The 23,957-nt window shown below is 35.4% G+C and overlaps 1 protein-coding gene across 2 annotated transcripts in view; it reads left to right on the top strand.

The window, feature by feature from the left end:
• Positions 1-23,957, top strand: part of LRRC7 (leucine rich repeat containing 7) — a 468,702-nt gene that overhangs the window by 386,371 nt on the left and 58,374 nt on the right. For both annotated transcript variants that reach the window (XM_030913316.1, XM_030913317.1), the window contains one exon: positions 23,500-23,721. In XM_030913316.1, coding sequence (XP_030769176.1) covers positions 23,500-23,721 — 222 coding nt within the window. The remainder of the gene's footprint in view (positions 1-23,499; positions 23,722-23,957) is intronic.

Genomic DNA, 23,957 nt, shown 5'->3' with positions numbered 1-23,957 from the left:
ATTATCGTTGGAACTATTCTAATTCTGAAATTGAATTATGGTTCTTTACACTCTACTTTTTAAGCTCATGAGTGTTCATTTTATAATTGTGCTTTGTAACCTACATATGCATTACGTACTTACATTCTTTGTAACCTAAGTGATTTTTCCCTTGATGACTACTTCAGTGCTTTCAAAAAATGCATTAAATATCAAATTTTATTTTATCCAAAATATTTGGTAATGCCACTGATTTACAGGCATTTATTTTATGCATGTTATTAATTTGACTATTGGGTAATATTCAGCACCATAGGTAAATATAATATGATGTGGTTAATGCTAAGGAGATGAGATACAGGGCTATGACAGCACCTGGAAAGGGTACCTGTTTAGTGAGGAAACTAAGAGCAGTGGTGTCAAATAAGGCTAGAGGGATACGCAGAAGCCAGATGATGCTGGGATTTATCCTGTGGGAAATGAGAACAGGAATATAAAGTGTTTTAAACAGAGAAAGGACATGATCAAATTTTTATTTAAAGAGCCCTCTGACAGCTTTTCAGAGAATGAATTAGCGAGGAGAAAGACTGGAGGCAATAGAACTAGTTAAGATTCTATAGTAATTCAGGTGAAAGTAAATGGAAACAATGGGTGATGGAAAGAAATGCTCTACTAGTCCATTCTCACATTGCTATAAAGAACTACCTGAGACTGGGTAATTTATACAGAAAAGAGATTTAATTGACTCACAGTTCCTCAGGCTGTATAGGAGGCATAGCTAGGAAGGCCTCAGGAAACACAATCATAGTGGAAGGCAAAGGGGAAGCAAGCATGTGTTCATATGATTGTAGGACAGAAAGTGAGAAGGGGGAAGTGCTATATACCTTTAAACAAACAGATCTCATAAGAACTCCATCACAAGAAGAGCAAGAGGAAAGTCCACTGCCATGATTCAAACACCTCCCATCAGGTCCCTCCTTCAACACATGCGGATTACAATTCGACATGACATTTGGGTGGGGACACAGAGCCAAACCATAACAAATTCATAGATCCAATATCATGATAAATGTTAGAGTCAAAACAATCTTGTGATTGGACATAGGGCATAGAGATAGATAAAAGTTCCAAGGTTGATACCCAAGCTTCTAATTTGGTCAGGCGAGTGATGATGTTCCATGCACTAAGATGGGAAATACAGAAAGAGTAATAGGTGGAAGTGGAGGAAGAGAGAAGAGTTTAGGTTTTTACATGTTGATCTAAGGTAGTTTTAAGGCATCCAAGTGGAAATGTTCAGTGGATGTTTGGATATATTTATCCTAAGTTCATTAGAGAAATCTTAGCTGGAGATACAAATTTAGGAATCATCAGAATATGTGTTATTGAGCCATGAATGAGGCAGAAGGGTGACACAGAACTCCATGGAACACCAACATTTAAGAGATGTACAGTACATAGGAAAAATAGGCAGAAAAGAAATAATCAAAGATTGGATCAATACAGTGATTTTACTGCAAGCTGTAGAAAATTCAAGGGAAACATTGTTGAACTTCAAGGAAGCACTTCACTAAACATGAGAAGTAGTTGACATTTGCACTATGCCTCAACTTTAGTACTTTATTCTCCCTTATTAAATACTTAGGGATTTATTTTCCCATTCCGCTCTGCCACCACACTGTTGGCTCTATCCTAAAATTGGTTTCTCTCATAATTATAAGATTACTACCAATGACGATTGGTAATATGAGCTTCCTCTTTCAAATCCAGAGAGAGAAGCAAGCTTCCAGTAGCTGTCTCTTATGTGCAAAACCTTTCTTCCTTGAGTCTTTCAACAAGCCTCATCTTACATCTCACTGACCCAAAATAGCTAAGGACTTCCCATCCTAGAAAAAGAAATGGAGTTTTATGATTGGCTTTGGCTGATCAGTTGGAGTAGAGTAGACAGGGCTCTCAATTTCAATGACCTCTAAGAAACATGTAAAAGGAAAATCAAGGGAAAGTGGCACCTTGGAAACAGTGAGGGAAAAAATGTTTTAAGGAGGGAGTGGTCAACTGTCAAATGATGCACAAAAAAGTCAAGCAAGATAAGTATGACTAAAGGCTCCTTGGATTTAGCAACAAAGAGGTCATTGGTGATATCAGCAAAAGCAGTTTGCTTAAATGATGGGGTGGAATCCATAGGAATCTACATTAAAGGGTAAGTAAAGAAACCTATAAAACTCAAGAAAGAAGTAATGTACCTATAAAACTCAAGAAAGAAGTAATGTGTCTTCTTCCTACTATTATGATAAGCAGGTTCTGATTATCCCATATTATAGCAATTTTGCCTAAAATCTGAGATTCCTGAACCTATAAATAGATATGTCCACCTATCACCTCTCAGAGTAGAGAGAATAAGGACCACCTTAAATATTCAAATTTAGTTTATATTATATATTATATATTAGTTGAATAGTCAAGTTAATATTCAGTGAGAATCAACCTAAGGAAAGAAAAATGGTCATGGGAGTATTAGCCTGGGCTGCAAAATTTGCTGAAATAGATGTGATAATTGTACTATTAGTTATTGGGTTTCTTTTTGACTCTACAATGACATTTTTAAAAGTTAATATTATTTTTGCAGTTGTTATGGAATAAGTAGTTAGGCTAGACATAATGGGAATGGAAAGATAGAAAATGAACTATAAATTGAATGGGGAATCAAAGGAGAATAAGTGGTGAAGAATTCTTAGCCAGTGTCTGATTTGAGTCTATTTCTCCAAGCCTCTGTAGATTTTTTTTTTAATCTTGTCTCTCCAACTAAGCCATCAGAAAACACAGTAATACTGTAGGGATTTGGGGGGAATTATGGAAAGTCTTTGACTGAACTTGTGGCTCTCTGTTATGGCTATCATAGATTTTTGGTTACTCATGGCCATGCCAGCCAGCACTTCAAGCACTATAGAGAACAAATATGGGTATCTTCCAAGCTGTGGATCCAAAACTTAGACACATAAAGTAATTGGACAAAAAGTGTTTATTTCTCAGAATTTTGCTTCTGTCCTATGCACCTGAGAGTTATAAAGTGATGGAAAAATGCCAAGAGTGTTGAATGCTGTCTTTTTTTTTTTTAATGGAGTAAAATTAGGTGGTAGATGTTATTCCTTTCTTGCTATGCAGTCCCAGACCCAGACTCACAATTTTTTTTTCTTTTTTTTTTTTTTTGCATAATCTCGCTCTGTCGCCCACGCTGGAGTGCAGTGGCATGATCTCAGCTCACTGCAGCCTCCCCGTCCTGGGTTCAAGTGATTATCATGCCTCACCCTCCCAAGTAGCTGAGATTGCAGGCATTCACCACCATGCCTGGCTAATTTTTGTATTTTTAGTAGAGACAGAATTTTGCCATGTTGGCCAGCCTAGTCCTGACCTCAAGTGATCTGCCTACCTTAGCTTCCCAAAGTGCTGGGATTACAGGCGAAAGCCACCGTGTCTGGCCCAAAATCTCAAATTTTGATGTCTGTTAGTATTAAAAGTTTAGGATTCACTGCTAGAAGAACATTTTATAGCTATGTAAATCCCCCACCCAAAATTCCAGGCAGTATTATATGAATACTTTAAGAACTGCTGTTTAAAAATTTTGCAGTTGCTGAAAACAACCATGGTTTCAGAAGGAGAGTTTGTATTTCAGAGTCCTATTACATCACTTCTGTTACTCCTACAGTCTATCAGATTATGCCACAGTCACTATAGTCACAATATTTGGTTCCATGTGTTAAATTTTTACATAAGGCAGTGTGTTAAATGCTTTAACATATTTCTTTATCTAACTTTCACAGCAACTATATGAAGTAAGCACTATTTATTTTGTTAAAGAAGAAACTCATACTCAGAGATTAGGTTACTTGCCAAGCTCACATGGGTAACTTATCATTTTATATTTCCCTCCAATATGTAACAGAAAATAATATGAAAGTGATATTATAAAAGATAAATGCAAAAACACGTTATTTTAAATTCAGATATTGCACTCTGATTTGGTCAAATCCTCTATAGGGATGACAAGGCTGTTTTGCCCTAATTCTAAAATGATACGCTTTTAAAAGGATTAGGAGTCTTAAACACGTTGAATATCTGTAAAATGTAAAATTAAAGAATAATATCTGCAAGGGTATGTTAGAATGATGGAGCAGAAAAACATTGCAGCTAAAAGGCTACAGTGACATATTAAAACCATTGAAACCAAACACTTCGCTTCTAGAATGGATAACCAAGAAACTATAAAATCCTAGCATTTTAAAATCTGAAAATTCTTTAGTAACAAAAGACTAGGCATTCAAAGGTCTCCTTTAGCATCAGTGACTCTTTCCACCCTGAGTGTCTGTTCCCTCCCTGAGTGTTCTAGGTTAAGTGCATAATGACTTGGCAGTTGGAAAAATAAAGATGGCTAACAAGGGTCAATATCAGAGTGGACTCAGAGGAAGAGGAAGGCTTTAAAAATTTGCTGATTAGTCTTGGCTCACAAACTTACCTCTTATGCTGAACTTGCCTGTGATTTTCTCACATCTACAACATCAATTCAGATATTAAGCACTTCAGGATTGCCAGGATTGTCATCTCTGAGACATATCTAGGAATTTATCAGAAGAAGAAGAAACTAGAAGTGTGTGTGTGTGTGTGTGTGTGTGTGTGTGTGTGTGTGTGTGTGTGGTCATTTTCATGTTCTTCTTATTCTTCCTTTACCCCACCCTACCCCCAAATTGTAATTTTTGCTTTTTCTAAAATACGTTTTTTAAGATTTTTTAATTAGGCTTATCAGGAGGAATATTCATTTCTTATTTTAATTGTGTCATTTGTCATGTTTTTTAATGTAATACATTTCAATGTTTCTTTCTATAAAAATTTAGAAAGGTAAGATCTAAAATACCTTTTGAAAATCATAAATTGTTTTTCTGTCAACCATGTGGCCAAATCATCATTTGTGCTTTAAAATAACTGGATCAAATTTCTTTTTTTTTTTTTTATTTAAGTTCTAGGGTACATGTGCACAACGTGCAGGTTTGTTACATATGTATACATGTGTCATGTTGGTGTGCTGCACCCATCAACTCGACATTTACATTAGGTATATCTCCTAATGCTATCCCTCCCCCCTCCCCTCTCCCAACAATAGGCCCCGGTGTGTGATGTTCCCCTTCCAGAGTCCAAGTGATCTCATTGTTCAATTCCCACCTATGAGTGAGAACATGAGGTGTTTGGTTTTCTCTTCTTGCGATAGTTTGCTGAGAATGATGGTATCCAGCTGCATCCATGTCCCTACAAAGGACACGAACTCATCCTTTTTTATGGCTACATAGTATTCCATGGTGTATATGTGCCACATTTTCTTAATCCAGTCTGTCACTGATGGACATTTGGGTTGATTCCAAGTCTTTGCTGTTGTGAATAGTGCCGCAGTAAACATACGTGTGCATGTGTCTTTATAGCATCATGATTTATAATCCTTTGGGTATATACCCAGTAATGGGATGGCTGGGTCAAATGGTATTTCTAGTTCTATATCCTTGAGGAATCGCCACACTGTTTTCCACAATGGGTGAACTAGTTTACAATCTCACCAACAGTGTAAAACTGTTGCTATTTCTCCAAATCCTCTCCAGCACCTGTTGTTTCCTGACTTTTTAATGATTGTCATTCCAACTGGTGTGAGATGGTATCTCATTGTGGTTTTGATTTGCATTTCTCTGATGGCCAGTAATGATGAGCATTTTTTCATGTGTCTGTTGGCTGTATGCATGTCTTGTTTTGAGAAATGTCTGTTCATATCCTTTGCCCACTTTTTGATGGGGTTGTTTTTTTTCTTGTAAATTTGTTTGAGTTCTTTATAGGTTCTGGATATTAGCCCTTTGTCAGATGAGTAGATTGCAAAAATTTTCTCCCATTCTGTAGGTTGCCTGTTCACTCTGATGGTAGTTTCTTTTGCTGTGCAGAAGCTCTTTAGTTTAATTAGATCCCATTGGTCAATTTTGGCTTCTGTTGCCTTTGCTTTTGGTGTTTTAGACATGAAGTCCTTGCCCATGCCTATGTCCTGAATGGTATTACCTAAGTTTTCTTCTAGGGTTTTTATGGTTTTAGGCCTAACATTTAAGTCTCTAATCCATCTTGAATTAATTTTTATATAAGGAGTAAGGAAAGGATCCGGTTTCAGCATTCTACTTACGGCTAGCCAATTTTCCCAGCACCATTTATTAAATAGGGAATCCTTTCCCTATTTCTTGTTTTTGTCAGGTTGTCAAAGATTAGATGGCTGTAGATGTGTGATATTATTTCTGAGGACTCTGTTCTGTTCCATTGGTCTATATCTCTATTTTGGTACCAGTACCATGCTGTTTTGGTTACTGTAGCCTTATAGTATAGTTTGAAGTCAGGTATCGTGATGCCTCCAGCTTTGTTCTTTTGGCTTAGGATTATCTTGGCAATGCGGGGTCTTTTTGGTTCCATATGAACTTTAAAGCAGTTTTTTCCAATTCTGTGAAGAAACTCATTGGTAGCTTAATGGGGATGGCATTGAATCTATAAATTACCTTGGGCAGTATGGCAATTTTCACAATATTGATTCTCCCCAAACTGGATCAAATTTCTACTGGGATTTTACTTGGTAATATAAGTCAGTCTATTATAAAAACTTTTCAGAAGACCAGAATAAACCAATGTAATTTAAAATAAGTACAACTTATTTAAAAGATATTTAAAAGTACAACTTAAGAAAAATCACCTTAACCTATATATCTAGAAATTTAAAGAAATGCATTTTATTATTTTATAAATATCTAAAATAGATAATCATGACCAGTTTTGGTGGCTCACACCTGTATTCCCAGCACTTAGCACTTTGGGAGGCCGAGGCAGGCGGATCACTTGAGGCCAGGAGTTTGAGACCAGCCTGGCCAACATGGCAAAACTCCATCTCTACTTTAAAAATGTCAGAAAATTAGCCAGGTATGGTGGTATACATCTGTAGTCCCAGCTACTGGGGAGGATGAGGCATGAGAATCACTTGAACCCAGAAAGGGGAGGTTGCAGTGAGCTGAGATCATACCACTGCACTCCAGCCTGGGTGACAAGAGCAAAACTGCATTCCTCCCTCCCCCCAAAAAAAAGCTAATTGTTAAATTACAGTCACTGAAAAGTAAATTTATTGAAATTGTTTTCCACTGAAAAGAAATATTGTTATCAGTACTCTGTGTATGTAGAACTGGAATAAAAGTAACTATAATTTTTGGCTTTTGTAATTTAACTGAGACTAGGCATTGTGCTGTTGAGGTCCCTTACGTCAAAAGTTGGGGAGAATGTAGCTTATTTACATAGAAATAGAAAAAAGTCTGAAATAGATGAGAGAGAGAGATGAGGATTTAAATATTGGGGAAAAAATAGATGGCAGAAAGTAGAGTAGATCATGAGGCTGTAAGCAAGCAAGCAAGCAAGTCAAGATGTGGAAGAAGCAGATACAAAAATCACCCAGGTAAACATTACATATAAGAGATGCGGAAATAGAATTGTTTCTTATTTCCGTTAACCTCAAAGTCAAGAATATCTGTTCTGGTTTAGAGTAAAATTGAAACTGAAAAATGATTCTAAAACCTGAGTGATTGTCAATGCTGTAACTAAATTCTCCTTTTGTACAGAAGCAAATATGTCAAATAGAATTGTTTTTTGCCTTAGGCTTTGTATTTTTTCCCTCCCAAAGAAATGCATGTTGTTAACAGTGAAGAACCCCCAGGAGTAATGTCTTTACTTCATTGGTCCATAAGCAAATGAGAACAATCTTCTCCATCACTGGGAGTAATACCAGTCTCAATCACGAGACTTCTCTTTCCTGGTTCTCTTTCCCAAGCCTCATTTTTCTCCTCCGACGGTAACACATTTTTCACTGATCAGAGTAAATGTTGTTTCTGGTAGACTAGGCAGTCACTAAAACTCAGAAACAAATTGGAGTTCCTTACAGAGAGTCATTCTCAATTCCAAACAGCTTTCTAAATGCTAGGAAAAGGGATCTTTTGAGTCAGTAGGTAGGTGGAGATTCTCTTTTCCCTCATCTTCTTCCCCTACCCTCCTTTTGGTGAGGTCACTTAGAACTTTGTGTCAAGCAGTGTAAAGACTGCATTGGTACCTGTGGTAACAACATATTCTGCTGAGGGTGCTGAGGAAAAGTAGCTTCAAGAGACAGCGGCCAAATGCATTCACTATCGGTAAGCTCTGCCCAGAAAAAGAAATGAGTTCAGTGAAAGGCCAGATTGATTAAATCATGTAATTATAATTTTTAATTTAAAAAATGTTTAGCACAATCTGTAGCCCCTGGAGAGACATTTCTTAAACAGAAATTATGCAGTTTTTCTCCTGACCAAAAGCCATTTTTTTCAGGACATAAAAAAGTGGAAAAGTGGGAAGATACCAAATGTATCCAAATAAAAAGAGCCTTCATCTCCAGTGAAGCTTTGAAAATGACTCTTTAGATGTACAGAAATGCAACCCTACTTTCCTTGGAGTTTTGGTGTCTAGAAATAACCTAGAACTGAATTATTTGTGTGGCTAATAAGTACCTACTCTTTAATTTCACCTCTGGTTGAAAAGGAACTTTTAAGTAGTAGTTATAATCATACCGGTCACCTGAGAGGCAGTCAACCACTATCACACAAATATCCTCCAAGTTAGGACAGGTTAGGAGAAGGAGAGGTAGGTAGATGAAAATTATACCTTATAGAACTTTTGATTAGTGGTCAGTTATTGACAGCATTGTTAGGCACCCACCAAACACCAATAGGAGGCTTTTGAGATTTCTGATGCTTATATTAATGATATATTAGTAATATATTAAGACACCCTTTTACTTCCCCTGCCTATCAAATGTATGCCTGCATCCCTACTAAATTCAGTATGGTCTTTATGGCGGTAACATTAGTTATTGCTCTGGAACAAAATAAAAATGCACTGTTGAGGTTGTAAAAATTACATTGTGCAGAACAATCCAAAGAACAATTATATGAATATCTGCAGGCTCAAATCAAGTTGCACTCCTTTTACATAACTTTGCCAGTAATCTCATTCAGATGAATTCCAGGTACTCTTTTAAAACATATCTTAATTTATATATTACCATGTTATTTTTTTCCAGAAAATCAGTAGAGCCATGCCTTTTGCTATACTTGGGAAAATAAGACTAAACGTGTCCAATTAGAGTCACTGTCCCCGCAACTGCAAATTATTGATATAAGATAGAGATGGTATATACATTTGTAGACTTGCTTGTTAATAATTATTAGCCAATGCCAAATAAACCAAAGTACATGACCTGGAGGAAATCAAAAATTCCATGAAAATGAGACCTTTCAGAGGCAGCTCCATGACTTAATAATAGCAGTTGAATCAGGAAAAAGGATTTGAAGAAATTAGTGAAACAATTTATTTAACGATCCACTTCAATTATTTATTTTGTTAATCTGAAGAGCTAGGATAATATATTTCTAATTGATTGATTTTAGTATTATTTAATTGATGGGTGTTTTTAAAGCTCATTCTATTTCTATTGTTATTAGACTTGTTCTCAGAAATAGTGGGGATAGGAGGTTGTGAAAATGTGAATGGAAAAAAATCTCTAACTGAAAGCAAAAATGACAGCTGAATAAAATATTGTTTAATTTACAGTCACTTTTGTATTGGATTTTTCTCAAGACAACATTATTCTTTAACTCACAAAGCATACCTTTATTTCCTAATACCAGTGCAACAATACAGCTGTCTGCAGTATTGAAGGACATCACCGTCACAAAATTGGGGATTGTTCTCACCCAGTCTCACTCTAAATTATTTCCTTAATAAAAGTGTAAACCCCAAAAATGTCTGTCAAAAAGCTGTTAAGTCAGAGGTAGAAGATAAACTTGCCACAGATTAAAGCAATAGAAAAACTGGCAGATTAAAGTACTTCCTCCATCAATATTTAACATAGATGTTCCTTAAAACAAATGACTGTTCTCCAGAAAATTGAGATAACTCAATAGCATTTAAGCTGTCTTTGGGGAGAAATCTAAAAGCAAAAATGTGGAATTAATCCAGTGCCATAAAAATGTTCCTGGTTGAATGTTATGTAGAACTTGAAGTTCTACATAACATGACAACTGGCAGAGATCAAGGATAGTTGCCAGACAGAGATGTCAAAATTATAAGATTCCATTTCTTGCCACTTGGTCTTTATCTGACTTACTCTACTAGCTGTAGGTTCTTAGAAATCTTAAGGGTGAAATAAATTGTTGTCAAACTTTTATCTTTATTGTTAACATCTTCCATTTTGGGAATATACGTCAGCATCATCGCAAAACAAACCATAGGTTGAAAAGTGTAGACTCATCCTCAGTTTCATCATTCAGCTACTAAGGTTGCTCCATTGTTTTTTAATTTTGGTTAATAATTTCCTAAATCCATAGCTATGTTTTGTTGGTTGACATTTAATCACAGGAGAATGTACTTATAGAGATTCAATATGCCAAAGATGACAGCCTTTGTATATCAGCCAGCTGCTATGCTAAGACACTTATACTGAAGTGAAAGGTGCTACCACCTCATTTTTTATCTGTCATTGGAGACACTTATATTACCAGTATCTGACTCCAAAAAAATTCAAGATAAGCAAGTATTTTGAATGCCCTCTAAAATTACTGCAGTGTGCCACCAGAATGAAATGTCACCAAAACCCCAGGACAGGAGAAGGAACATCTTCCTGCCCCCTTTATTTTAAGCTGCAGAGCTTCCTTCCATATATTTGTGCAAGTTTGTCTTCTGACACTGACATGGAAGAACATAGATTTTGGCATCGAGCTGGCCTAAATACAAGTAAAACAGGATGAAAAGATTCATCTTAATAGGTTGTTATAATCAGAAAAAGAATATCTACAGTACATACAGTAGGCACTGTACTAAGATGCTTAACATGCATAACACTCTCATATCATCTTCACAACTTTATGGGGTGCGGAGTTAGGTGTATGAAACTGAGAGATAAGGATTGGAATCCAGTGTTGTCTGGGTATACAGCCTACTCTACCCACTAATTATTCCCCTCATATATTTTATCCCACACATCCCACCCAACAAAAAAAAATTTAAAAACATTATAGCATAGCCCATTGAAATATTAAATAACCTCAACACCAGGAATATATTTGATATGTAACTAGTACTTTTTGGCATAGCTTGGTATTTTTTTGTTGTTACATTTTCAAAAGAGAGAAACTCAAGCGCTAGTCACATTTTTTAAAATAATTTTTGAGTCATCTTCAATTTGTTTTTATTGGTCTACGCAAATCAGAATATTTAGAGATTTTGAAATGCATCTGTTTTCCAAACCTTCATGTTCTTTAATCTGAGACATTTACAAGTTCTTTATTGACCTTTGTGAATCTCAGAACAAAAAGAATCAGGAGGACTAAGCACAATTTAAACTTTAAAAAGCACTAGAGGCCTCTTCTTCATATTGAATTTAGTTCATTTTGTTAATTTTGTTTCTCAATAACATAGTACATCAGACTTCTTGAGTATATTCCCTGTGATTTCTGTCAATGCTTCTTGGTTGATGCTGTCACCGTTTTCCACAAAATAACCTGACTCCTGTCACCAAAACTACCTGTGAAAGTGATACAACTGCACTGAATATTGACACATCCAGCAAAATGATAATTACACTAATACAGGATACCTTGCATAGGTGATACACTAAACTATGTAGTAAACTGTAATAAAAAAAAAAAAACTCAGCTTTTTTTCTTAGTTCTTACTAAGATCTTGTCTTCTGTTTTCTTTTAAGCAAAAGTTCAGGAGAAATGTTCACCTTAACTTTGTCTTTATTGGCCCTTGAGCATATTAAACTTTGCTTCTCAGTTTTCCCATCTAAGAAGAAAAGACAATGATGCTTATCTTATCAAGTGGCTTTGAAAATTATCATGATTATGATGTAAAATACTTACCACAGTGCCTGTTATGTAAGTGTTTAATTAATGGTAGCTATTATAATATTTATTATTTTGGATATAAATCTATGTGAATTATGGATAAGCTAACTTTCATTTAGCTTTGTTCCTAACAATACGTTGTTAATGAGACCAAAGTCATGAGTTATCATCTCTTTGAATTAGTTATCCATGAATACCGACTCCTCTCTTTACCTAGATGGTTGTATTAAAAACATCTACAATGATGGGGATGGAGATATCTAGGGGTGAAAAAACAAAGATGAATCACAGCAACCTAAAATATTAGTCATGTTAATAGTGCAGAGTAAGTAGTATCATCTTGACTTATGGCAGAATGTATTTAGGTAGTTATTATATATTCTGTCCCCATCCATAAAAGAGGCCACGTCTCAACATCTGAAACAAAATGCATAATTTACTGCTTGCATACAAATAACTTGGAAGGTACAACCTCTCTGAGCTAAATAGGATTTGAGGAAGCAAGGAGTTCAGTGATTGGTGGATTTTCAGAAGTTAGAATATTTAAGAATAGTTGGCAAAACTTTCACTGGGAGAAGCGTGGTTACTTGAGTCAGACTGTTGCTGACTGGTTGACTTCCAAGTGCAGTTTCTAAAGCAAGTTGTTATTGATTAATTACAACAGGTTTAAAATCAGTTTTTTCCAGTGGTTATTTATTGCTGTAGCCAGACAGTTAGACCTTCACTCTTTGCACTGCAGATAAGAACTTTTTGTTCTCATTGCCATTAGAGTGCTATATCCCAAGCAATACACTCAGTGTATTACATTATCTTCTTTAATCTTCACAATATTCTCTTAAGCACTAATTATTATATCTGCATTTTCATCTGATAAGCAGAAATCTTAGATACCTTGCATAAGATTGCATAACTAATAAGTGATAAAGCAAGGAATAAAACTCAGGTTCATTTGACTCCAAAGACTATGTTATCTGTACTGTGTGTATAATTAGTTTTTAATTAACTCCTGGCATTTCTGTAATCCCCTTCATTTCTTTAATTTTGCCATTTCAAGAATGCTGTATAAATGGGGTCTGTATGTATGTAACGTTTTGGGATTGGCTTTTCCAGCATACTTCTCTGGAGATTTAGTCAGGTTGTTGTATGTGTCAATAGTTCTTTCCTTTTTATTGCCAAGTAGTATTCCATGGTATGGATATATCACAGTTTGTCTATCATTTACCCATGGAAGGATATCTGGGTTATTTTCCATCTTTGGCTACTATGAAGAAAGTTGCTATAAACATCTGTGTGCACCTTTTTGTGTGAAACTGTCTTCATAAGTCTCTGGGATGAATGCCCAGGAATACAACTGCTGGATCATATGGTACTTGCATGTTCAGTTTGTAAAGAAACTACCAAACATTTTTCCAGAGTGGCTCTACCATTTGACATTGCCAGCAGCAATATGTGAGTAACTCAGTTTTTCCTCATCATCTCCTGCATTTGGTGTTGGCACTGTGTTTTGTCTTAGTCATTCTGTTAGATATGTAGTGATATATACACTTAATGAAAATTCACTCAGATTATGAGGTGAATTATGCAAATATTGGGTTTTAATTTGAATTTCCGTAATGACAAATAATGTTGAACATCTTTTTATGTACTTATTTGCCTCCATCTGAATATCCTGTTTGGTAAAATGTCTCTTCGTATCTTTTGTCCATGTTCTAAATGGATTGTTTAGCTTTTTACTGTTGAGCTTGAGAGTTCTTCATATATTCTAGGTACTATCCTTTATCAGATACATGATTTACAAATATTTTCTCCAACTCTGTAGCTTGACTTTTTTTCATTCTCTTAGCATTTAACATTTAAGTCTGTGATCTATTTTGGGTTAATTTTGATATAAGATATAAGACATAAGTCAAAGTTCATTTATTGTGCTTGTGGCTGTCAAACTGGGCCAGCATCATCTGTTGCAAAGATTCTTTCCTACATTAAATTGCTTTAGCATCTTTGTCTCAAATCATTTGGACATTTTTTTGTTGATCTATTTATCCGTTCTCTGCTCTATTTCATTAGTCTATGTGTCTATTCCTCTGCAAATACAGTAACACATGATCTTTCTTGATTACAACTCTAATAAACTTCAAAATAGATAGACTGATTCCTCTCACTCTATACTTCTTTTTCAAAGTTTTTTTAGCTATTCTAGATTCAATGCCTTTCTGAATTTTAGGATAATCATATGTATTTAGATATAAATCTTGCTAGAATTTTGATAAGAATTAAACTGGTATATCAATTTGGAGAGAATCTTTAGTTTTTAAGTCTTTCATTCCATAAGTATAGTCTGTCTCTCCACTTATTTAAATCTCCTTGGATATCTTCATCAGCATGTAAGTGCAGTTTTAAGCTTCTAAGTTTTATACAAGCTTTGCTTAATTTATACCTAAGTATTGCATTTTTGAATGATTGTATATGGTATTGCATTTTAAATTTTGGTGTCCATGTGTTCATTGCTAGCATACATAAATACACTTGATTTGTGTATGTTTATCTTGTATCCCATGACCTTGCTAAACTCACTCATTAGTTTTAGATTTTTTGGTTGTTGATTCTTTTGAGTTTTCTATCTAGACAATGTCATCTGTAAATAAGAGCAGCTTCTTTCTTTCTTTTCAATCTTCATGTGTTTTACTTCCTTTTCTTCCATTATTTCACCAGCTACAACTTTCAGCACTATGCTGAATAAGAGTAGTGACAGTGTACATTTATGCCTGCTCCCTATCTTAGTGGTAAAGCATTTGGTTTTTTGCCATTAAGTATATTAGCTATACATTTTGGTAGATGCTCTTTATTGAGTAGAGGAAGATCCCCCTCTATTCCTATTTCTCTGAACACTTTCATCATGAATGGATGTTAAATTTTGTCAAATACTTTTTCTGCTTCCATTGATATGATCATGATTTTTCTTCTGTAGCCCATTAATATGGTGCATTACACTGGTTGATTTTCAAATATTGAACAGGTTTTGTATCACTAGAATAAACATCTCTTGGTCATGGTATATAATTCTTTTTATATATTGCTAAATTTTCATTGCCAATATTTTATTAAGGATTTGTGCATCTATATTCAAGATGGAGACTGGTTTATAGTGGTTTTTTCTTCCCTACTTCCTTCCTTTGTTTCTTCCTTTATTTCTTTGTTTTGGTTTTGTTTTTGTTTTTGTTTTTGTTTTTGGTATCAGGGTCATGTTTGTTTCATAAAATAAAGAAGTGTTCTCTCTTCTGTTTTCTGAAATAGTTTATGTAGAATTGGTATGAATTTTTCTTTTTTCTTTTTTGAAACAGTCTCATTCTGTTGCCTAGGCTGGATTGCAGTGGTACAATCATAGCTCACTGTACCCTTGAACTCCTAGGCTCAGTGATCCTCCTACTTCCACCTCTCGAGTAGCTAAGATGGCAGGTCTGCACCACCACACTGGCTAATATTTTATTTAAAAATTTTAGAGATGGAGTCTTACTATTTTGCCCAAGCTGGAGAATTCTTAATTAAATATTTGGTAGAAATGTCCAGTGAAACCATCTGGGTCTGGATATTTTTTTCCTGGGAGTTTTAAATTACAGATTTTATTTCTTGATAGTTGTAGGGCTGTTCAAATTATCTATATTTTATATTGGGTGAGCTGTGGTAGTTTGTTTTTTTCAAGGAAGTAGTCCATTTTATTAGAGTTGTCAAATGTATGTATGTAGAGTTGTTTATAGTATTACCTTTTTTTTTATTATGTCTAAAGGGTCTTTAGTGATATCCTCTCTTCATTCCTAATTTTGGTTCATTTGTATCTTCCTTCTTTTCTTCTTTTCAGTCTTGCTAGAAGTGTGTTGATTTTATTGATTTTTTCAAAGAAACCACTCTTTGTTTCATTAATTTGTCAGTTGTTATTCATTTTCAATTTCATTGATTTTTACTCTTCTGTTTATTAATTTCCTTCCTTTCATTTACTTTGGGTTTATTTTGCTTTTCTTTTTTCTAGGCTCTTGACATGGGAGCTTAGTGATTAACTTGATACATCTTTTTTTCTAATACATGCAATTTACTGCTATTAATTTTCTTCAGCACTGCTCTAGCTATTCCATGAATTTTGATATATTGTACTTTCACCTACTTAGAGTTTAAAATATTAATTTATTTCCCTTGAGATGTCCTCTTTGAACTGTGGATTATTCAGAAGTGTGTATTTAGTTTTCAACTGTTTGAAGATTTTTGTTTTTTATGTTACTAATTTTTAGTTTGATTCCATTAAGGTTCCAATGTGTTCCAATAAAGAACACATTCTATATTATTTCAATTATTTTAAATTTGTTGAGTTTTGTTGTCTGTTTCGGGATATGATCTATCTTCATAAATATTCTATAGGAACTTGAAGAGAATCTGTATTCTATAAGTGATAATTGGATATGATTAGTTAATGGTATTGTTGAATTCTACATTTTTTATAATTTTCAGCCTAGTTTTTCCATCAGCTATTGAGAGAAGGGTGTTAAATTTGACTAACATTTAGATTTTTCTATTTCTCTTTCAGTTCTATCAATTTTGCTTAAAATATTTGCAGCTCTGTTGTTTAATGTGTACACATTTAGGATTGCTACGTTTTCTTGGTGAATTGAATCGTTTTTCATTATATAAAATCCCTCTCTGTCTCTCATAAAGGTTTGTTTGCACTGAAGTCTACTTTATCTGGTATTAATATAGCCATTTTCCTTTTCTTTCATTAATATTTGCATGATGTATCTTTTTAGATTCTTCTACTTTCTACCTGCCCAAATCATTATATTTGAAGTGATTTCTTATAATCTGCATATAGTTAAGTAATGTTCTTTAATCTGCTATGCCAAAATCTATCAGTTGAATTCGTGTATGTAGATTTCTTATGTTTAAAGTAAGAATTGATATATTAAGATTTAAGTCTCAACTTAATCTTTTGTTTTCTGTTTGTGCTTATTTTTTTTTTAGCTTTTCTGTTTTCTTTTTATTCCTTCCTGCAGGCCAGCTGAACATTTTTCAGAATTCCATTTTTATTTATACTGTTTTTAGTGTTATATATTTAGTTTTGAGTATTTTATATTTATAGCATTTTTAGTATGTCTCTTTCTATAGCTTCTTTTAGTGGGTGCTCCTGGTATTACATTATATATACATATTTTACAAGAGTCTACTGATGTCATTGTTTACCAGTTCAAGTGAAGTATAGAAACCCATTATGTTCATCCTCCTCTGTGAATAATTGTCTTAAATATTTATATATTTATATATTAAAACAGAGAAAACACTATCTCTGTTATTCAGATTGAATAATTTATATTGTCCTGTCTACCAGTTCACTGTTTCTCTCCTCTGTTTTCTACAATCTGCTGTTAAACCTATTCACTGACTGAGTTTTTGATTTGTTATTTATTTTCAGCTCTAAAATCTCCATTTGTTTCTTCTTTATATCTTCTGTTTCTTTGCTGAGACTCTTTTTAATTTTTATATATTTTTTACTGACATGGTCTTACTCTGTCTCCCAGGCTAGAGTGCAGTGATGTGATCAGAGCTCATTGCAGCCTGGACCTTCTGAGCTCAGGTGATCCTCCCACCTCAGCCTCCCGAGTAGCTGGCACACATCACCACACCTGGCTAATTTTTTGTATTTCTTAAAAGACAGGGTTTCGCCATGTTGTCCAGGCTGATCTTGAACTCCTGACCTCAACTGATACACCTGCCTCGGCTTTCCAAAGTGCTGGGGTTATAGGGTTGAGCTACAATGCCCGAGATCTTTGCTGAGACTTTATATTTCTTTGCTGAAGGTTTCTAGTTTTCCTTTGGTTTCAAGTGTGTGTGTGTAATTGATCATGGAAGCATTTTTAAGTGGCTGTCTTAAAAATAAGATAATTCTAACATCTTTGTCCTCTCAGTATGAGCATCTATCGATTGTCTTTTTTTATTTGGTTTGAGATCTTCCTGATTCTTGGTATGATGAGTGATTTTTTAATTAAAACCTGGGCACTTTTATATTATGTTATAAAACTCTGTATCTTACTTAAAGCTTCTGTTTTAGCTGCCTTTCTCTGATACCACTCCAGTTGGGGAAGGGTGTGGTGCTGCCTTGTTATGGCCAGGTGAAGGTAGAAGTCCAGTTTTCCAAATCAGCTTCCAGTGACAGTTGAGTCAAAGGCTCCTCATCATTGGTAAGTGAGGATGGAAGTTTCATCTCCTCACATGGTCTCCATTTAGTAGGGGTAGCATCATTACCACTGGATGATGGAGAAAGTCTTGACTCTCTACTAGGCCTTCTCTGACACTACCTCATTAGTAAGGTAAAGGGTGCTTCATTACTGCTGGGTGAGAGTGGAAGTCCAAGCTCCTTGTGTGGTCACAACTGACACCACTGAAGAAGAGGGGCTTATTACTAGTTGATGGGAATGAATGCTGTGCACCTACCTGCCTTTTCTAACACCACTCTAGCAGAAGTGTTTGTGTGCCTTGTGACATCCTCACAAGGGTAGAAGTCTAGGTTCAACACTTGACTTTTGCTGGCATTGTTCGGGGTGGGGCTATAGTTTTTTTCTATGGTGTTCAGTGGAGGAGTTATTGTCTAAAAGCATTCTGTCTTGTTAGACTGCATCTTTCCTATTCATTGGTTAGAGAGAGTAGACTTTTGTTGGAGCATTGTTTATACCTATTGGCATTTTCAGATTGTCTGCTTCTTCAGCTCCAAGTCAGTGATATGTGACACAAAAATAAGCTCAGAGAACTTACCACCATGCTGTGACTTGTTCCCCAGGTCCCTAGCTAGTCTGCCTTCTCTTTATTTAATTTGTAGTCTTCTTACATTTATGTGTAATGTCCAAGGTTTTTTAGTTGTACTTAATGGAAGAAATAGGGCAAAGTACATCTACCCCATCTACCTGGAAGCAGATGTCCTACTGGCCTAATTTTTAACAACTAACCTGCATTTAAAAAAAAGTGGGGGTGCCACGGAAAACGTGATGTGAATAGAAAGTAATAGGCCTGGGTTTTGTTGTTATTGTTGTTTTATAAAATTACTGATATTGACTTATTTATACGAGTGCTAATTCCTTGAAATCAGTAAGTAAAATATGCTTTGGAGATGATTCTGCTTCCAAACATTATAAGAACTCTTTTGGATTTAATTTCAGAGAATGAATTGTGTTCTTTTGAACATTCTCAGTGGCGTAAATTGTAATCTTTTAAGGCAGTGTTTGATTTTTGGAAGCAAGCCCAGGTGGTTCAAGAGCCAAGATGGGTAATAAAACAGATGACCAAATTGGGTAACATAATACACTTCTTAGTCTAACACTCTTTTTTAAAAGAACAGCGTAAACCAAATCATTTTTACAGTGATAAAGCCATGTCTTTTATATTGTACAATACCTCCCAAATACTTGCAACTTTCACATAATAAGCCTGATTCACTGTGGGATGAATTTTGCATGAACAGTGCCATTTGCTATCAAATCAACAATTCTTTTCTGTGGTTTTTGACATAAATATTTTCTTGGGTCCTATAGATATTGGAGTTTTCCCTGTAAATTTTGACAGTTTTTAGGGGGTCAACTTCAAAACAACATATTCCATCACTATTCTCCTCAAATACATGTTATTTTTTACAACCAACCTCCCCTTGAAAGTTCCAAACAAATGTCAAATCTTCTCTATTTCTTTTTACTATTCAAAATGTGTAGCACAAGCTTTACAGAAACCTTCATGTTCAAATTTCCCTTCAGTATGAGTCAGTGTTCTCACAGCTAACCCTCTGCATGAATAAGTCTAATCTCTTACATTTTCTACATTTTCATCAGTTCTTTGAACTTCATCATGAACATCCTTATTACTTTTCTCAAGCCTTTGTGTTAGTAAAAAACAACTTCCTCTTTATAGTCCTTCTGAACCATTATTGTCCCTCTAGATGTCTTGTCATTTACGTTTGTTTAACTTTACAAAAAATTCTGTTAATTCTTTGCTTTCTACAGCTCTCATTCCCCAACATCATTCATCACAGCCTATAGCCCAAGAGAGACAAAAAAACTGCTGCTGCTACTGCTGCTGCTGCTGCTGCTGCAAACAGAATGACTTTACAGCATGTTCCTTTCATGCCTATTGTTTGTTTTGCCAAGCCATCTAAGAGCATAAGCTTAATTACTTCATAGTAATAGATTACTAAATACAAAAGCACATCCTATTTGCTTAACTAATAACGCTCAAAGTCACATGTGCAACATCTAAAACAGATGATAGACCTAATCCACTAAGTAGGAAATTGCCTTTTGGCAAATTAAAGAGCTGCTAAAGAAATTGAATAATATATGCTCTCTCTCAACAACTTGATCCTTTTGTTCCTTTTCATGGTTCCTTTTCAATTCATGGTTCAACTAATCGAGGTGGGTGTCAATTTGCGGGGAAAGGGTTGCAGTATAATGTAGTGTTTAAAAGGACGACCTTTGATACACAGACTTGGTTCAAATGATGGTGCTGTCAGGTTACCAGTTGTATTACTTGGGAAATTTACTTAACCTCTTCCACCCTTAGTTTTGTCCTCAGTAAAATTGGATAATAAAAATTACCTCTTAACACTATTGTAAAGTTTAAAGAGGTAATATGTATATGGTGTTTTAGCACATTTGCACTGAGTGTTTGGGTGGTAGCTATTATTTATTAAATGCCAGTTATTGTGTCAGTCATTAAAAACTGTAAGTAGAATATGATGCTTGCTCTCAAAGAGTTCAAAATCAGCATAATCTTGAGCTCACATCCTGTCCTATTAGAAGAAAAAATACACCCGAAAAGTAAGTCTGAAGGCTATTACACCGGGAGTTCAAGGCTGCAGTGAGCTATGATCACACCACTGTACTCCAGCCCGGGCGACAGAGTAAGCCTCTGTGTCTACAAATAAAAATTAAAACTAAATTCAAATAACAAAGTCTATTATAGTTCTCCAATATATAGCATTCACTTTTCACCCTTGAATAGACTAGTACTATAATACTCTAGTCAACAAAGTAATCCATAAGCAGTTATTCATTTTCTCATGTAGATTATATTTCATGGAACCAAGCTATGTTCTGGATCCTTCTAAGTTTGTCTGGGTGGAAAAATGCTTTGCTTATCTATATGATCACTTTCAATTAAACTGCCAGTTGTCACTTGCACTGGTTCAAGCACTGACTGAAGACCCATGAATATTCTGCCAGTGGAAGCAGATATAAACTTAAAAATCAGTTGATTTCTCAGTAGCCAGGCCAGTCACCCTCAGTCAGATAGTTCCACCCCCAGCTCCTCTGACTCCTGAAATCATTTTCTCTAGCTATGTAACTGGGCATGCCAGTGAGTTCATTCAGAATACAGCAGCACAGGCCAAGCACTGTGGCTCAAGCCTTTAATCCCAGCACTTTGGGAGGCTGAGGCCGGTGGATCACTTAAGGTCAGGAGTTCGAGACCAGTCTGGCCAACATGGTAAAACCCTGTCTTTACTAAAAATGCAATTAGCTGGACATGGTGATGCAGGCCTGTAATCCCAGCTACTTGGGAGGCTGAGGCAGAAGAATCACTTGGACCTGGGGGACGGAGGATGCAGTGCGCCAAGATCGTGCCACTGCACTCCAGCCTGGGCAACAGAAAAAAGACTCCATTGCCAAGAAAAAAAAAAATACAGCAGATCAAAATGTGATACTGAGCTTATCATGGCTGCCCTCTCCTCCAAACAAAAACACAATGCAACTTACACCCCCTGGAAAAAAAAGAAAAGATATTCCATGGCAGCAAGCAAGAATTGAATTTGCAATAAGGAAAAACTTGACCACAAGGGTGTTCAATGTTCTAGAATGACTGAAAAGGCTGCAATATCTTCTTTCATTAAGATTTCTGAGAAGGGAATAGATATAATGAAGAAATACAGATTTGCCCTTTATGAGGTTATCTTAGTTGTATTTATGAGGTTATAGATCTGTAATCACTGGATATGTGTTGGACAGATTTGGATTGATAATTGATTTCACATTGTGCTGGTATAGTCTGAAGCTCTTTTTTGCATCTTTTCCTCCAGTTTCTCATGTCTGAGATATCTTTACTGTTTTTGAATGTAAACAATTGTAAATGATACCAAGACAGTCAATTGGACATCTAAAATATAATCAAATGGTTGTTTACTTTGCCTTACATATTGCCAAATTATAATTTTGAATATTTTCTTTTGAAATTGTCTCTTGTTTGGAATCCAGTAGTATATTTTTCCTCTGCAAATGATTTTTCATTATCACTGTAGTGTTTTTTATGTTGCTTTTCTTTAAAAACTTTAAAATAATTAAATTTAATCTCTTCCATGAATACTTATTTAATAATTATCTTTTTATTACTCCAACCTAACTTTTTCACAGTAATCAAAAATCTTGGTTAGTCAGGAAATTTCACAAGCTTTCTTAGCTAATGAATTCAAAGACGAAATTCACTTTTGAATTCATGTCACCTATCCTTAAAAGATCAATAGGAAAGAAAATGAATTTAGGAAATAAATCCCAATGTCTTTCAATAGTAATGGGTGAAGTACTAAGCACAGCACTAAAATACATGTTTAAAATTATTCATGATCAGCATTCATTTTCCATGTTAGACTCCCATGTTAAGCCATTCTCAGTTTAGAAAGGCATATTCTGGCTTACCAGCTCACACACAAAACTGCTTGCTTGCTTGGTTGGTAGAAAAGACATCAGATAGAATGACGCAAGGAGCTGGTGCTAAAATGAAGGTGAGAAAACAGGAATCAACAAAGAAGTAGGGGTATGATCATATCATTTAAAGATGAGAGACCGCAGCAAGCATACCCTCTCTCCTCCACCTTTAAGAATTTAGAAATTATCATTATCCGTTTAAATAAGGGGTACTGATTAATCCATCTGGAAGCTCATGACCAGATGATCTTCTGCAGGGAGAGCTCATTTTGAAGACGTTTCCATAGCTAGTGCCCCCACAGGAATTTATCACATGATTAATTTTTAATGTAACTTAGAGATTTCAAAGGCTGTATTTGAATGGTGATAATTGATAAATATTGGTTATACTCATCTGAACAAACTTAGTTGCTTCCAAATCAGAAAACTGTTTCCAGCATTTCCCCCCTGGTGTTACATATATTAACATCTCTCTGTCTCTCTCTGGTATATTTCAAGATGAAATACCAAATACAGCTTCCCTTTAAGTTGTGACTTAATTTTCTTCCTGAGATTTTTCAAACTGAATTTTGTTCCTGTAAAGTGGGGTTAAAATTATCTCTGGCAAGCCAGCAGATGACTATGAATGTATTTAATGTGATCTTGCTCCAATATTAACATTTTCACAAACCACAGTAGGCAGACCCTTACTGTTTCTTCATTATCCCTTCCGACCATGACTGAGAGCCCAAATGGTGCCGCTTTACCAGAGAAGTATTCTGTACATGCTTTCTACTTTAATCACATCCTTTCAGCACCATGAATCTTTGCCTGACAGATTATCTTCTCCACAGGCAGGCAGCCATATCCAGACGTTGATGGGGTCCCAAAGCCTTCAGCATCGCAGCCGGGAGCAGCAGCCATATGAAGGAAATATAAACAAAGTGACCATCCAGCAATTTCAGTCACCATTGCCTATTCAGATCCCCTCTTCACAGGCCACCCGGGGACCTCAACCTGGACGGTGCTTAATTCAAACGAAAGGGCAAAGGAGTATGGATGGATATCCAGAGCAGGTGAGAAGTGTTTCTTTATTACTGATGAATTTTCAGGAAAGAAAAGTCCAAACAATCCATGGTTTGCCTTCCCTCATTAATGTGGTCCAGGACACAATGCCATCACCACGTTGAATGGGGTAGGGTCCTCTTTGTGGGGATTTTTATCCTTCTTTCCAGTGGTTAAGTACTACAACATATAGGGATTTATAGTTGGTAAAATACCCGTTTTACAAAAGGAAAAATTGATGGGGCAG

This window comes from Rhinopithecus roxellana, chromosome 12 (assembly GCF_007565055.1).
Source record: "Rhinopithecus roxellana isolate Shanxi Qingling chromosome 12, ASM756505v1, whole genome shotgun sequence".
Lineage (NCBI taxonomy): Eukaryota > Metazoa > Chordata > Mammalia > Primates > Cercopithecidae > Rhinopithecus > Rhinopithecus roxellana.
This window is presented reverse-complemented; position numbering and strand designations above follow the sequence as displayed.